The sequence below is a fragment of the Oncorhynchus masou genome, chromosome 24 (assembly GCF_036934945.1).
Source record: "Oncorhynchus masou masou isolate Uvic2021 chromosome 24, UVic_Omas_1.1, whole genome shotgun sequence".
NCBI lineage: Eukaryota > Metazoa > Chordata > Actinopteri > Salmoniformes > Salmonidae > Oncorhynchus > Oncorhynchus masou.
Genome location: NC_088235.1, coordinates 85992790 through 86005689, shown reverse-complemented (window position 1 = coordinate 86005689; position 12900 = coordinate 85992790). Strand labels below are relative to the sequence as shown.

The window sequence follows — 12900 nt, the reverse complement described above, 5'->3', positions numbered from 1 at the left end:
TGATAGATGTGCAGAAGATGAATGTGCAAGTAGAGATACTGGGGTGTAAAGGAGCAATAATAAATAAATAACAATATGGGGATGAGGTAGTTGGATGGTCTATTTACAGATGTGATATGTACAGGGGCAGTGATCTGTGAGCTGTTCTGACAGCTGATGCTTAAAGTTAGTGAGGGAGATATGAGTCTCCAGCTTCAGTGATTTTTACAATTCGTTCCAGTCATTGGCGGCAGAGAACTGGAAGGAAAGGCGGCCAAAGGAGGAATTGGCTTTGGGGGTGACCAGTGAAATATACTTGCTGGAGCGCGTGATACGGGTGGGTGCTGCTATGGTGACCAGTGAGCTGAGATAAGGCGGGGCTTTACCTAGCAAAGACTTATAGATGACCTGGAGCCAGTGGGATTGGCGATGAATATGAAGTAAGGGCCAGCCAACGAGAGCATACAGGTCACAGTGGTGGGTAGTATATGGGGCTTTGGTGACAAAACGGATGGCACTGTGATAGACTGCATCCAATTTGTTGAGTAGGGTGTTGGAGGCTATTTTGTAAATGACATCGCGCAAGTCAAAGATCGGTAAGATGGTCAGTTTACGAGGGTTTGTTTGGCAGCATGAGTGAAGGATGCCTTGTTGCGAAATAGCCAATTCTAGATTTAACTTTGGATTGGAGATGTTTTATGTGAGTCTGGAAGGAGAGTTTACAGTCTAACCAGACACCTAGGTATTTGTAGTTGTCCACATATTCTAAGTCAGAACCATCCAGAGTAGTGATGCTGGACGGGCGGGCAGGTGCAGGCAGCAACCGGGTGAAGAGCATGCATTTAGTTTTATTTGCATTTAAGAAAGGTTGGAGGCAACGGAAGGAGAGTTGTATGGCATTGAAGCTCGTCTGGAGGTTAGTTAACACAGTGTCCAAAGAAGGGCCAGAAGTATACAAAATGGTGTTGTCTGTGTAGAGGTGGATCAGGGAATCACCAGCAGCAAGAGCGACATCATTGATGTATACAGAGAAAAGAGTCGACCCGAGAATTGAACCCTGTGGCAACCACATAGAGACTGCCAGAGGTCAGGACAACAGGCCCTCCGATTTGACACACTGAACTCTGTCTGAGAAGTAGTTGGTAAACCAGGCGAGGCAGTCATTTGAGAAACCAAGGCTGTTGAGTCTCCCGATAAGAAAATGCTTCACATTGTTCAAGTAACACGGATCTCATTATCAACTGTTCAGAGGAGACTGCGTGAATCAGGCCTTCATGGTCAAATTGCTGCAAAGAAACCACTACTAAACTATACCAGTAAGAAGACCTGCTTGGGCCAAGAAACATGAGCAATGGCCATTAGACCAGTGTAAATCTGTCCTTTGGTCTGATGAGTCCACATTTTTGGTTCCAACCGCCGTGTCTTTGAGAGGCGCAGAGTAGGTGAACGGAGGATCTCACTTGTGGTTCCCACCGTGAAGCATTAAGGAGATGGTGTGGGGTTGCTTAGCTGGTGACACTTTCTGGGATTTATTTATAATTCAAGGCACACTTAACCAGCATGGCTACCACAGCATTCTTCAGCAATACGCCATCCCATCTGGCTTGCAATTAGTGGGATTATCATTTGTTTTTCAACAGGACAATGACCCAACACACCTCCAGGCTGTGTAAGGGCTATTTGACCAAGAATGAGAGTGTTGGAGTGCTGCATCAGATGACCTGGCCTCCGCAATCACCCAACCTCAACCCAATTGAGATGGATTGGGATGAGTTGGACCGCAGAGTGAAGGGAAATCAGCCAACAAGTGCTCAGCATATGTGGGAACTCCTTCAAGACTGTTGGAAAAGCATTCCAGGTGAAGCTGGTTAAGAGAATACCAAGAGTGTGTAAAGCTGTCATTTTAGTCCCATTCTCACCTGGGTGTAAACGATACCAGGAGTTGCACCAGCAGTGTTAGGAGTGTGTAGATTTGATTTATTTATTGTATTTAAACTTTATTTAACCAGGTAGGCAAGTTGAGATCAAGTTCTCATTTACAACTGCGACCTGGCCAAGATAAAGCAAAGTAGTTCGACACATATTACAACATAGAGTTACACATGGAGTAAAACAAACATACAGTCAATAATACAGTAGAAAAATAAGTCTATATACAATGTGAGCAAATGAGGTGAAATAAGGGAGGTAAAGGCAATAAATAGGCCAGGGTGGCGAAGTAAATACCATATAGCAATTAAAACACTGGAATGGTAGATTTGACAGTAGATGAGTGTGCAAAGTAGAAATATTGGGGTGCAAAGGTGCAAAATAAATAAATAAATACAGTATGGGGAAGAGGTAGTTGTTTGGGCTATTTATAGATGGGCTATGTACAGGTTCAGTGATCTGTGAGCTGCTCTGACAGCTGGTGCTTAAAGCTAGTGAGGGAGATAAGTGTTTCCAGTTTCAGAGATTTTGTAGTTCATTCCAGTCATTGTTAGCAGAGAACTGGAAGGAGAGGCGGCCAAAGGAGGAATTGGCTTTGGGGGTGACAAGTGAGATATACCTGCTGGAACGTGTGCTACGGGTGGGTACTGCTATGGTGACCAGCGAGCAGAGATAAGGCGGGACTTTACCTAGCAGGGTCTTGTAGATGACCTGGAGCCAGTGGGTTTGGCGACAAGTATGAAGCGAGGGCCAGCCAACGAGAGCGTACAGGTCACAGTAGTGGGTAGTATATGGGGCTTTGGTGACAAAACCGGTGGAACTGTGATAGACTGCATCCAATTTGTTGAGTAGGGTGTTGGAGGTTATTTTGTAAATTACATCGCCGAAGTTAAGGATCGGTAAGATGGTCAGTTTACGCAGGTTTGTTTGGCAGCATGAGTGAAGGATGCCTTGTTGCGAAATAGCCAATTCTAGATTTAACTTTGGATTGGAGATGTTTTATGTGAGTCTGGAAGGAGAGTTTACAGTCTAACCAGACACCTAGGTATTTGTAGTTTTCCACATGTTCTAAGTCAGAACCATCCAGAGTAATGATGCTGGACGGGCGGGCAGGTGCAGGCATTGTTCGGGTGAAGAGCATGCATTTAGTTTTACTTGTATTTAAGAGCAGTTGGAGGCCACGGAAGGAGAGTTGTATGGCATTGAAGCTCGTCTGTAGGGTTGTTAACACAGTGTCCAAAGAAGGACCAGAAGTATACAGAATGGTGTCGTCTGCGTAGAGGTGGATCAGGGAATCACCAGCAGCAAGAGCGACATCATTGATGTATACAGAGGAGAGAGTCGGCCCAAGAATAGAACCCTGTGGCACCCCCATAGAGACTGCCAGAGGCCCGGACAACAGGCCCTCAGATTTGACACACTGAACTCTGTCGGAGAAGTAGTTGGTGAACCAGGCGAGGCAATCATTTGAGAAACCAAACCAAGATACTTTGAAGAATCTCAAATATAAAATATAATTTGATTTGTTTAAACTTTTTTGGTTACTACATGATTACATGATTACATGTGTTATTTCATAGTTTTGATGTCTTCACTATTATTCTACAATATAGAAAATAGTACAAATAAAGAAAAAACATTGATGTTTTTAGTTAACCTTTATTTAAGGCAAATCAGTTAAGAACAATTTATTTTTTACTAAAACAGCCTATCCCAGACAACTCTGGGCCAATTGTGTGCCCCCCTATGGGACTCACAATCACAGCCAGATGTGATTGCCTGGATCCGAACCAGGGACTTTAGTCTCTTTTACTGAGATGTTGGTCCTTAGACCACTGTGCCACTCAGGAGCCTAATGAATGACTAGGTGTGTCCAAACTTTTGACTGGTACTGTATGTAAGGAGTGTTTGTACAGTATGTGTGTTTGTATGGGTGCCTGTGAGAATTTTCTTTGTAAAGTATACATTTGCATATGATATGTACTACAGGCAAATAATAAATATAAACTATGCAATGGGACATGTTTGTGTGTGATTTATTTCATGGTGTCTTAGAATAGAAACTGCTTGGTTTTAGCTAACAAATGTACTCTGGTTTGCAAACCCTTCAATCACAAACAATGTGTGTTGTTTCTACAAAATGTTATCCTTACATTTCCGGAATTAACCAACCAACCAACAGTTGCACATTGTGAACTTGTAATTGAAAATATGTCCAGTAGAGGGACATGATATTAATTATAAACTTGCCTCCATTGTCAAAACAACCAATATTTCGAACAGAGTATAATTTTTTTTTTACAAAACTGAATAGAAAAACAACATTCACAATTGCTTTACACAAGACATTGACCTATTCGGTGCAGTGTCCAACTCAGAATTGTAGCACACTTTTATACGTAGACAGAGCCAAGTATTAATCCTAAAGTAGTATTCATGTCGAAAACGATAATACATCTGTGTACGTGAGGATTTACATTTTCTACATAATCTGCTTACTGATCCTCCCTGCAGCCATGCTCCACACTGAGAAAGTCTTTGGGAGGAAGCTGCCTTTGATGAAGGCCCTCTTGTCACTCTCCCTAACCAGAATACACTGCTGAAAGAAATAGGAAGTATATATATATATATATCTCCCTAACCCTGTTGTGGTTAGGTGTTCTTTGGCTGCAAACACTTTTTTTCTGAATCATCTCTTGAGAACAAAAGGGAAATATATCTTTGCCATATCTATGAGAAAGGTAACACATTCAAATTCCAGTGTAGATAGAGGTCATGTTCCAAGAGTTGGGGATGACACAGAGGTCAAAGGCTCTCTGGACACTATTTTCATGTCAAAAAGGTTTTTAGTCCCCTACTCCCCTGGGTGTAAAGAGACCAGGAGTTGCACCATCAGTGTTAGGGGTGTGTAGCTGTTGATCAACTCTTAATGCAGTGGGCCACAGGGCAACTTAGTGAGACAATCCTGTTAGGAAATCAGACAGTAACAGAGGATGAGATCGTACATTGTCGCTCTCTCTCTTTCTCTCTCTCTTGTTCTTTCTTTTTTTCTGACTCTCGTTCTCCCCCTGCCACCCCTTTCTCTCTCTCTCGCTCTCTCTCTCTCTGGGATCTAGCTGATTGTGAAAAACATTCAGTGCCAGTTGAAATGTTTGTTGACTTTCGTCACCTTGAACCCTGGATAATGACTAGACAGCCCACATCTTACTGGAACTAAATGTCTCCCTTGTAAAGAGACTATATGTGTCTCAGTGGGCCTATTACTGGTTAAATAAAGGTTCATTAAATTAAATTGAATAAAATGATTGTTCCACTGCTTTGTGTTTGGATAGAATCGACTGACTCAGTTGCAGAGGCAATAAAACAGCTATAAAGGAAGGAGACATAAGGGGTGACACTTGTACGAGGGTGAGTGAGAGAATGGTCAAAATAAGGTACTGATAAGAACAATGAATCATAGTGAGGATGTCTAAAGATATGGGGAAAATAAACATTTTATTTATGATTATTTATGAATAATCAGCCCACGTGGAATCTCAGTCAGGGTTATCAATGTATTTTCTATCCAAATCATGTTTAGGGCCATCACTTTTAGATGCGACTTCCTTCCAATGCGCACCAGAAGTTCTCTTAATACTGTATCATATTTCAATTATCGTCATGCGTCATACACCCCCCCCCGCGCGCTCAAGTTGTGGAAAACTGTATGACAGTGCAGAATTGCCAGAAAGCCAGGAGTATCTGAAAAACAGCCTATTTAAAATCCATAACCATTGTACATGTTCTGACATCCTTTAATGGACAGGAATCCAACATTTGTCATTTCAAACCATATCAAATCTAGCCTACAACTGAATCGACTGCGCTGCAGGACAACGGTGAAGATTAACTGATAATTACTTTAACCTGACTACTTGTGTCTTAGTGACTGTATCCCGATTTATTAAAGTAGTCTCTTCGCTTAGCTTGCAATAATTATTAAACTTGTTTAAGCGACAACACGATGAGATGCACACAACCAGGAAGAAGCCAAATAAATAGTTATATTAGCTATTACATAGCATTCACAGTTTGACTACACTGATATGTATGCAGTGTGTTTTCTTCTAATAAATATTGACGTTTTCTCGCTTTTGAAAGAAAAATAACATTGCCATTCAAAGCGCCAAAATTCGAAAATATGACCGTCGGACAAAAAAAGGACATGTTCCTCCTACTCACCTAACGGTTGTAGGCTATGCTTTTTCATTTCTCCATGTGGCATGCACAAGCATGTGACTGTTTTAAGTTCGTGTTTTAATTTTCATTGCACTGTCAATTTGCAAAGGAATAACAATATATATTAAAACAATTATATAAGAATCGCCTGTCTCAGTGGTGAGTGGCCTATAATTCATGCAGATATTATTAGTGTTGGTTATATATCAAATAATGTTGTCTAACATGTGCCACAATCGCATCTGAAGTATCCTGTAAGTATTACTGTAATTGTAAGTGAGGCATGCCGAGATTATGTACTGATTCAAAATCTGTTTGAATGTGAAATTAGGGTGGCCTATAGAAAGACATTTGATGGCTTGAATAGCCCCATAAAATAAAGCAACTCTATAGTCACAGCAAAACTAACATTATGTGATTTCATAATCACACTGATATTACTAGACACTCAATTCAGAAGTAACGGGGATGTCATATAGCCCATGTTTGGATATGAGTAACAATATTTGCAGCATTTTTCATTTTGAACACTATGTAGGCAATTTACGCTCCAGCTCAGATATTTAATTCCAATATATAGGCCTACTTTCAATAGCCTATATTTTCTTCTAATGACCGAGTAAAGGAAAGGCTATAGTGTAATGCAAAATGATTAATGTATGTGCATTTATCACAACTGTAGTGCTGAGTAGCCTCGGCTATCATGAAAGCATGGGGATCTAGATAAAAAGGTCGAATGCTAAAAGAAAAACGACAACAATCGAATAATCAGTTGACAACTGAATTTATTCGTCTCACAAATGACAACAGTGCAAAACATTGATTAGCAATATTCAAATAGAAGACAACACAGAAAAATGACGGCCGTCTACATTCTATTTCAACCTAATTTTGACCTGACAGGCCAATCAGAAAATGAAACAAACGGGTTAAACAATGCAGACCTGTAGTCAGTTGCTGTCTTTGGTACAAAATAAAACGGCAATATTAGCAAACGCATGCTTTCACAGTTCATTACAAAATGTACTTGTTTCCCTATTTACAAAGTGCAAATAAAATCGAAGAGAATCGCCACATCAGTCAGGCTACCATTAGATTGGTCATTTATTACCAATGGTATGCATGGAAAAGGAGAAGAAAGGTATAGTCTACAGCTTTTTAGTCAAAATATCATGAGTTTAATTAACCGTGACAAATGGGACAAAATAAGACATTTGCTATGGTGCACAAGAGTACAATGGATGAAGAGGGTCATCTTTTTAAATTGTTACAGTCTAGAGAAGTTAAACGATACAATGTTGTTCCTCGTTTCATTTGAAATGGTCGTTATAGCCTACTAAACCCATCTCAAATTCAGTTATTATATTATTGGGATTGAATTGAAAGACAAATTCCTCTTCACTTTAACCAGCCATTAGGCTTACATTAGGCAACATCCCAAAACGCAAGATCATGTTGCCGCTCGAGATTTTGAGTTGTTAGGGAAATGTTGTGGGCCTAAAAGTTTTAAATGGATTAAAATTATTGTTATAGTTCCAGTGGCATATAATCTTGTCACATTTGTTTCGTAATAGAGCAAACTGGAGTCAAAACCTATATGGAATGTGTTCTTATCAGGTTACAAGGAAACGTAACTCGACCTGAGTTCATGATAGTCTTTATGGTTGAAATTGAGGCTATCATGTCTGAAAACATCCAAACACATTGTAACAAAGGAGAGGTAGATTACATGTTTGCTACTCTCTCTCCACCTCTTTATCCCAGTCAGGATTGTCCCATGTATATTCATAAATGCATGTGCGCCTGAATGTATAGCGCAATGGATACTCTATTGTTCATAGTCGCCAAATCATAAGGTGTATGGCCTCCGGAGTTGTGCCTTGCGGCGTCCTTCGTACAACCAACAAGGAGCTGAACCACGTCAAGATAGCCTTCTCTTGCGGCTAGATGCAATGGAAGATTGCCGTCGTTGTCCAAGAGGTTGACGTCTGCGCCATGATCTATCAGGACGCGTAGGGTGTCCACGTATCCATCCCTTGCAGCATCATGAGTGATAGTGAGACCCCTGACATGGTCGCGCACGTTTGGATTTGCGTTAGCCCTCAGCAGCGCCTCCGCGATGGCTGGGTTACCAAGTTTCATCACCTGTAAAATATAATGAGAAGAGGTTATAGAGCAGGATAATTACACACTAGTAATAATATAAAGACAAAATGTACCCTATAGGAAGTAAAAGCTAGGGTTTTAATATAAAATATAAATCCTTTTGGGATATGTTGCAGAGACACAGGTCTAGATTTACACCTATGTTTTCAAAAGGAATGATCAAAAATAAATCGTACCCACAAAAAGATTTATCAGTCCTGGGATATAAATGATTATCTTCACCTTGTTTTATTCTTCTTCAGACCTAAATGCTGTAGACCAATTACCGTCTGATAAACAGAGTACACTTAATTAAATCATAGAGCCTTAGTTGATCATCAGTATTTAACTAAGTTTCATGATAGGCCTATATATTTTTCATTTGGAAGAGAGGAGCGATACGAATAGCTCATTACAGTTTTGTGGCAGTTTTTTGTTTGACACAGTGTTGTGTCATAGGCCTACTTAGATTATCATTTTTTTTAAACAAGGTCAAGCTTTGAGCGCTTTGAATAAAGTATGCCAATTTGTAAATTGTCATTATACATTCAACAGGCTAAAGCAACTTGTCCTAAATTTCTCAAAAACGTGTGTTATGGTTCAGTCAATGAACCATACTTGAACCACTTTTAGCATTTTCATCTGTGCCCTGTGCCCTATGACATGGAAAGAGATTAGCCTATCTGAAAATCTATGCAGCTTGGTCATATGAACAGGCTGTCCAAATCAACCAAGTCTTTCACAATCTGCAATGTTTTCGTTTTTCATATTAGTTTGATTGTGTAACTTGACAAAACAATAAACGGTAGTTGCATTCCTATAGCAAACATAGCATGTTGGGACTCCCATGTGGTACAAGGAAGTTAGTCAAAGGTATCGGTCAAGGAGGTAACAATACAAGCAAATCAATACCGTATAAGTTCTCAACCACCATAATTGAAGTATGAGATGAAAAAACAGATAATTTTAACTATATTTCTATAAATCGAGAAATATTCTTGTTGAAAACTATTAACGTTTTCATAGGCCTATTTGAGTGTGCATGCGGGCCCAAAGTGCATGGGGTCATGCAGGGTCTTGATGTTTCTATCTTATTTTCTTATCACTACTGATCAATGATCTAAGACACACATTATTCTTAAAAAAACAAAACATAATCACATTATTCAACGAGTTTTCATAGTGAACCCATGTGATTCACCATCTTCATTAAGAAATATAAAGCTGCTAAACTTTTAGCCTACAAAATGTGTAAAACAACAATATTACATTGCATTTAGAGTGTTGTATTCTGTATTTCACGTCTCTGGTAAATCATATATAAATCATTAATCTACATTGTTTTTTAGTGGTTCAGATAGTGCTACTAAATTAAGGCCTATAAATCACTTTAAAGCCCTCTAATTCCACAAATCATACAATACAATTATGACATCCAACATAGTAGTATATGCTTTATAAGGCCTTGAAAATCACTTGGATCTTTAAAAGTAAATCCAAGTTACAGAAATTGTATAGCCTGTTAATACCTTTACCACTTTGTCACCAAAGCACACCGTTCAGTCTTTTTGACATTATGTCAATGCACAAATATGCTAATATGTTGTAGTTTAAGTTGAAATCGATCATATAACTTCTGAATAGACCGAATAATGAATTTATAGATTTAGGCTTCATAGAAAATGCTTTACCAACCTGTAACGGTGTCCTGCCGAATACATTGTTTGCATTAACATCTGCTCCGTTCTGTAATAACATCTCAACTTCTGCCAAGTCTCCTCTCGCAGATGCACTGCTCAGTCTGTTTGCCTCTCCAGTCATTCTTGGTGGACGAAAACAATAAAGAGAATAAGGTTATATAATACAGGTTAAAAACCTTGATAGGCCTCCTCTGTATGTGCTTGATTTTGGTTGTAAGTCTTGGTTGTGACACAAGGCACTGCTAAAGTGTAGTAAATAGTCTGTAGCACTCTGAAAGAAATTGGTAGGCTACACTGCCAGGGTCCGCCTCCCTTTTTAATGCCATCCCACTGTAACAACTCGCTTCGGCACGGAAAACAACAGGGATGTCACGCCATTTCTAACTCAAATTCATGGTCATCATCACCTTCCTTAAAAATATAGATTTTCATCACGTTGGATTGGTGTTTGGGATTTCCAATAGTGGACCAAGACGCACGAAGTTGAAAAATGTCAAACTAATTCCAATCGTCCAGCTGCAGAGTTGACGTTCATACTCATTATTGAACCCCGTTCACGTGCAGTCGGTAACATTTGAGATTCTAAAATAGAGTTCATGGATATTCCCCATGTTTATGTATAGGCTAGACCGGTGTTATTTCAGATGATTTTACCCAACTCTGCAGGTAGCATAGCCTACCCTCATTAGATTTTAACCTATAGCCTGATAATGTATTCTAAATGCAGAGAGAGAGAGAGAGAGGGGGGGGGGGTATGTCCATGAAATGATATCATCCAACAGTTATAACGCATTAGGCTACAACTCACATTCAATGTCCAATTCGACCTTGAGTAAAAACCCATATTAAACTATTCTGTTTCATAGACAGCCTACTCCGTTCGCTAGTCTACTTCACTCTGGGACTGACAATATAGGTTAGCCTACAGGTGCAACTCCCCAAAACGCTGGTCTGCTGCTCTCAAAAGCGTTGCTTTTGTCCTGCAACTGTATCCATGGCTGCCGTTTCGATAAGGGCTTGCAACTTTGTAGCGTCTGATTGCCGACTTGCTTTCTCACCAGTCCCGGATGAGAAAGAGAAGAAAAAATATTCTGACAACGTTAGGTTATCCAATGATATTTGGAGAGATGCTTGTTCAGACTTTTATGTAAACTTCCCGCCCATTTTCAAATGATGATACTTGGTCTGGATATCGTCCTTCTTTTGGTTCATTAATAGTAAGTAAAGCGTTTGTTCAGACAGTGCGCGGGAACAGTTTCGTCATTTGATAAGCAACGTTATCTTCTTCCACCTAGCACAATGTAGCAGTATAGGCGACCATCTGTTACAATTAAAATAGTTAGACTACTAAACTTTTGTAAAGGTGGGTAAATCAATAAAAAAATCAACCACACCACGGAGTTTACGGGACTTAGTAGCGTTTCAAGTTCAGCCTGCAATAGGCATATGCCGGGTAGGTGTAGCCTAGTCGTGTAGGAATATTAAACAGAAACGCTTACACGATTTTCGATTTATAGCCTAGACTTGATATAACATCCCCTACTTACTAGATACAACACAGCATCAGTTGTTGAATGAGTTCACTCATTCGATTGGTTGGCAGTCAATATTTAGATGGGAAAAAAACGCTGGTTTTGACATAACTTATTTTTGAAATACAGAGCCATACGCCCACATAACAGTCGATGAGAGCAAGAGAAGGAGGGCGGGACAAAAAAAGACTGCAGTTGTGACGATAGCCTGGGCTTCTTTCCCGGTTGTAAAATAGCATTTTCATAACCGAAAAATGCCACGACGTGTTGCTCTAGAACAGTTAATATTGCTTTCTGGTTAGTTTCGGTAGCGCTCTATGTGAAAGACAACAACGATAACCTAAATCATAAGCATGATTCTTTTGCTATGAGGTCTGTATGCCTAGATGATGTATTGAAAGCCCAGTCTTTATCATTTCAACACCCCTTTGATAAAATGAGGGATTGAAAATATTCATAGGCAGAGCTAGGATGCAAGAATTGATATTCCATGAGATTGATAATTTGAGCAATAATTTGAAATCTATTGCTTTTAACCTACATTGTTAAAATGCTCAATTGACAATAAAAAAACAACCGTACATTTTGCGTTACGATGGGGGGCAGCTGTAGGGCCTATCACACTAAGCACGGGCCGACGCAGACGTCTTTTGGATGTATTTCGTTGGTCCTATCTAGACCGCCCGTCTTTTTTTATTAATTTTATTGGCGCGGTCCGAACCCGCCTTGATTTCAACGTTCATAGATTTCTATGTTTGCTTAATCTTTGGTCCGGTTCGGACCGACCTATATTTACCGAGGTAAAGTTGGTTTTATATTCACACATTCGGACATTCAACAGACAATTCAACAGACATTCAACACATTCTACAGACATTCAACAGACATTCGCCAAAATCAATTTAAAAATGTAAAAATCAATAACTAATTCACCGTTTGTCACGGAATCATCAAACTAGATATGATTTATTCTATCAATGTCTTGCATACTTTTACAATCTTTGTTTTGAATAGAAATTCCAGTTTGGATTTGATAGAAGGCATGTAGTCTGTCGAGGTCAAAGTTTTAAGGAGTCTGTTATACCCTATTAGAAGGGGCCTGGCATGAACTTTTGCATCTTCAGTCATATTACATTTGATTACAGGAAAAAACTATGGGATGAAGGGGTCAAGCCTGCCTAACCAAGAAGACAGGACATTACACAGGGGACATAAGGAAAACTAAGAGTGAACCATAACATACACTACCATTCAAAAGTATGGGGTCACATAGAAATGTCCTTGTTTTTGAAAGAAAAGCATTTTTTTTGTCCATTAAAATAATATCAAATTGATCACAAATACAGTGTAGACATTGTTAATGTTGCAAATTACTATTGTAACTGGAATATCTACAT

General features: G+C 39.5%; 1 protein-coding gene across 5 annotated transcripts; it reads right to left on the bottom strand.

Moving 5' to 3' along the window:
• Window positions 1–6894: 6894 nt before the first annotated feature.
• Window positions 6895–11611, bottom strand: LOC135511735 (cyclin-dependent kinase 4 inhibitor C-like). Of its 5 annotated transcripts, none has more exons than XM_064933212.1 (3): window positions 11519–11611; window positions 9967–10093; window positions 6895–8271 (listed from the first exon to the last, which is right to left on the bottom strand). In XM_064933212.1, the coding sequence occupies exons 2-3, from the start codon at window positions 10090–10092 to the stop codon at window positions 7912–7914; spliced, it is 486 nt and encodes a 161-aa protein (XP_064789284.1). In that variant the 5' UTR covers window position 10093; window positions 11519–11611; the 3' UTR covers window positions 6895–7911. The 5 variants fall into 5 exon arrangements, with proteins under 5 accessions (XP_064789284.1, XP_064789281.1, XP_064789283.1 ...); XM_064933209.1 differs by lacking the exon at window positions 11519–11611 and adding an exon at window positions 10780–11505; XM_064933211.1 differs by lacking the exon at window positions 11519–11611 and adding an exon at window positions 10881–11505.
• Window positions 11612–12900: the final 1289 nt, after the last annotated feature.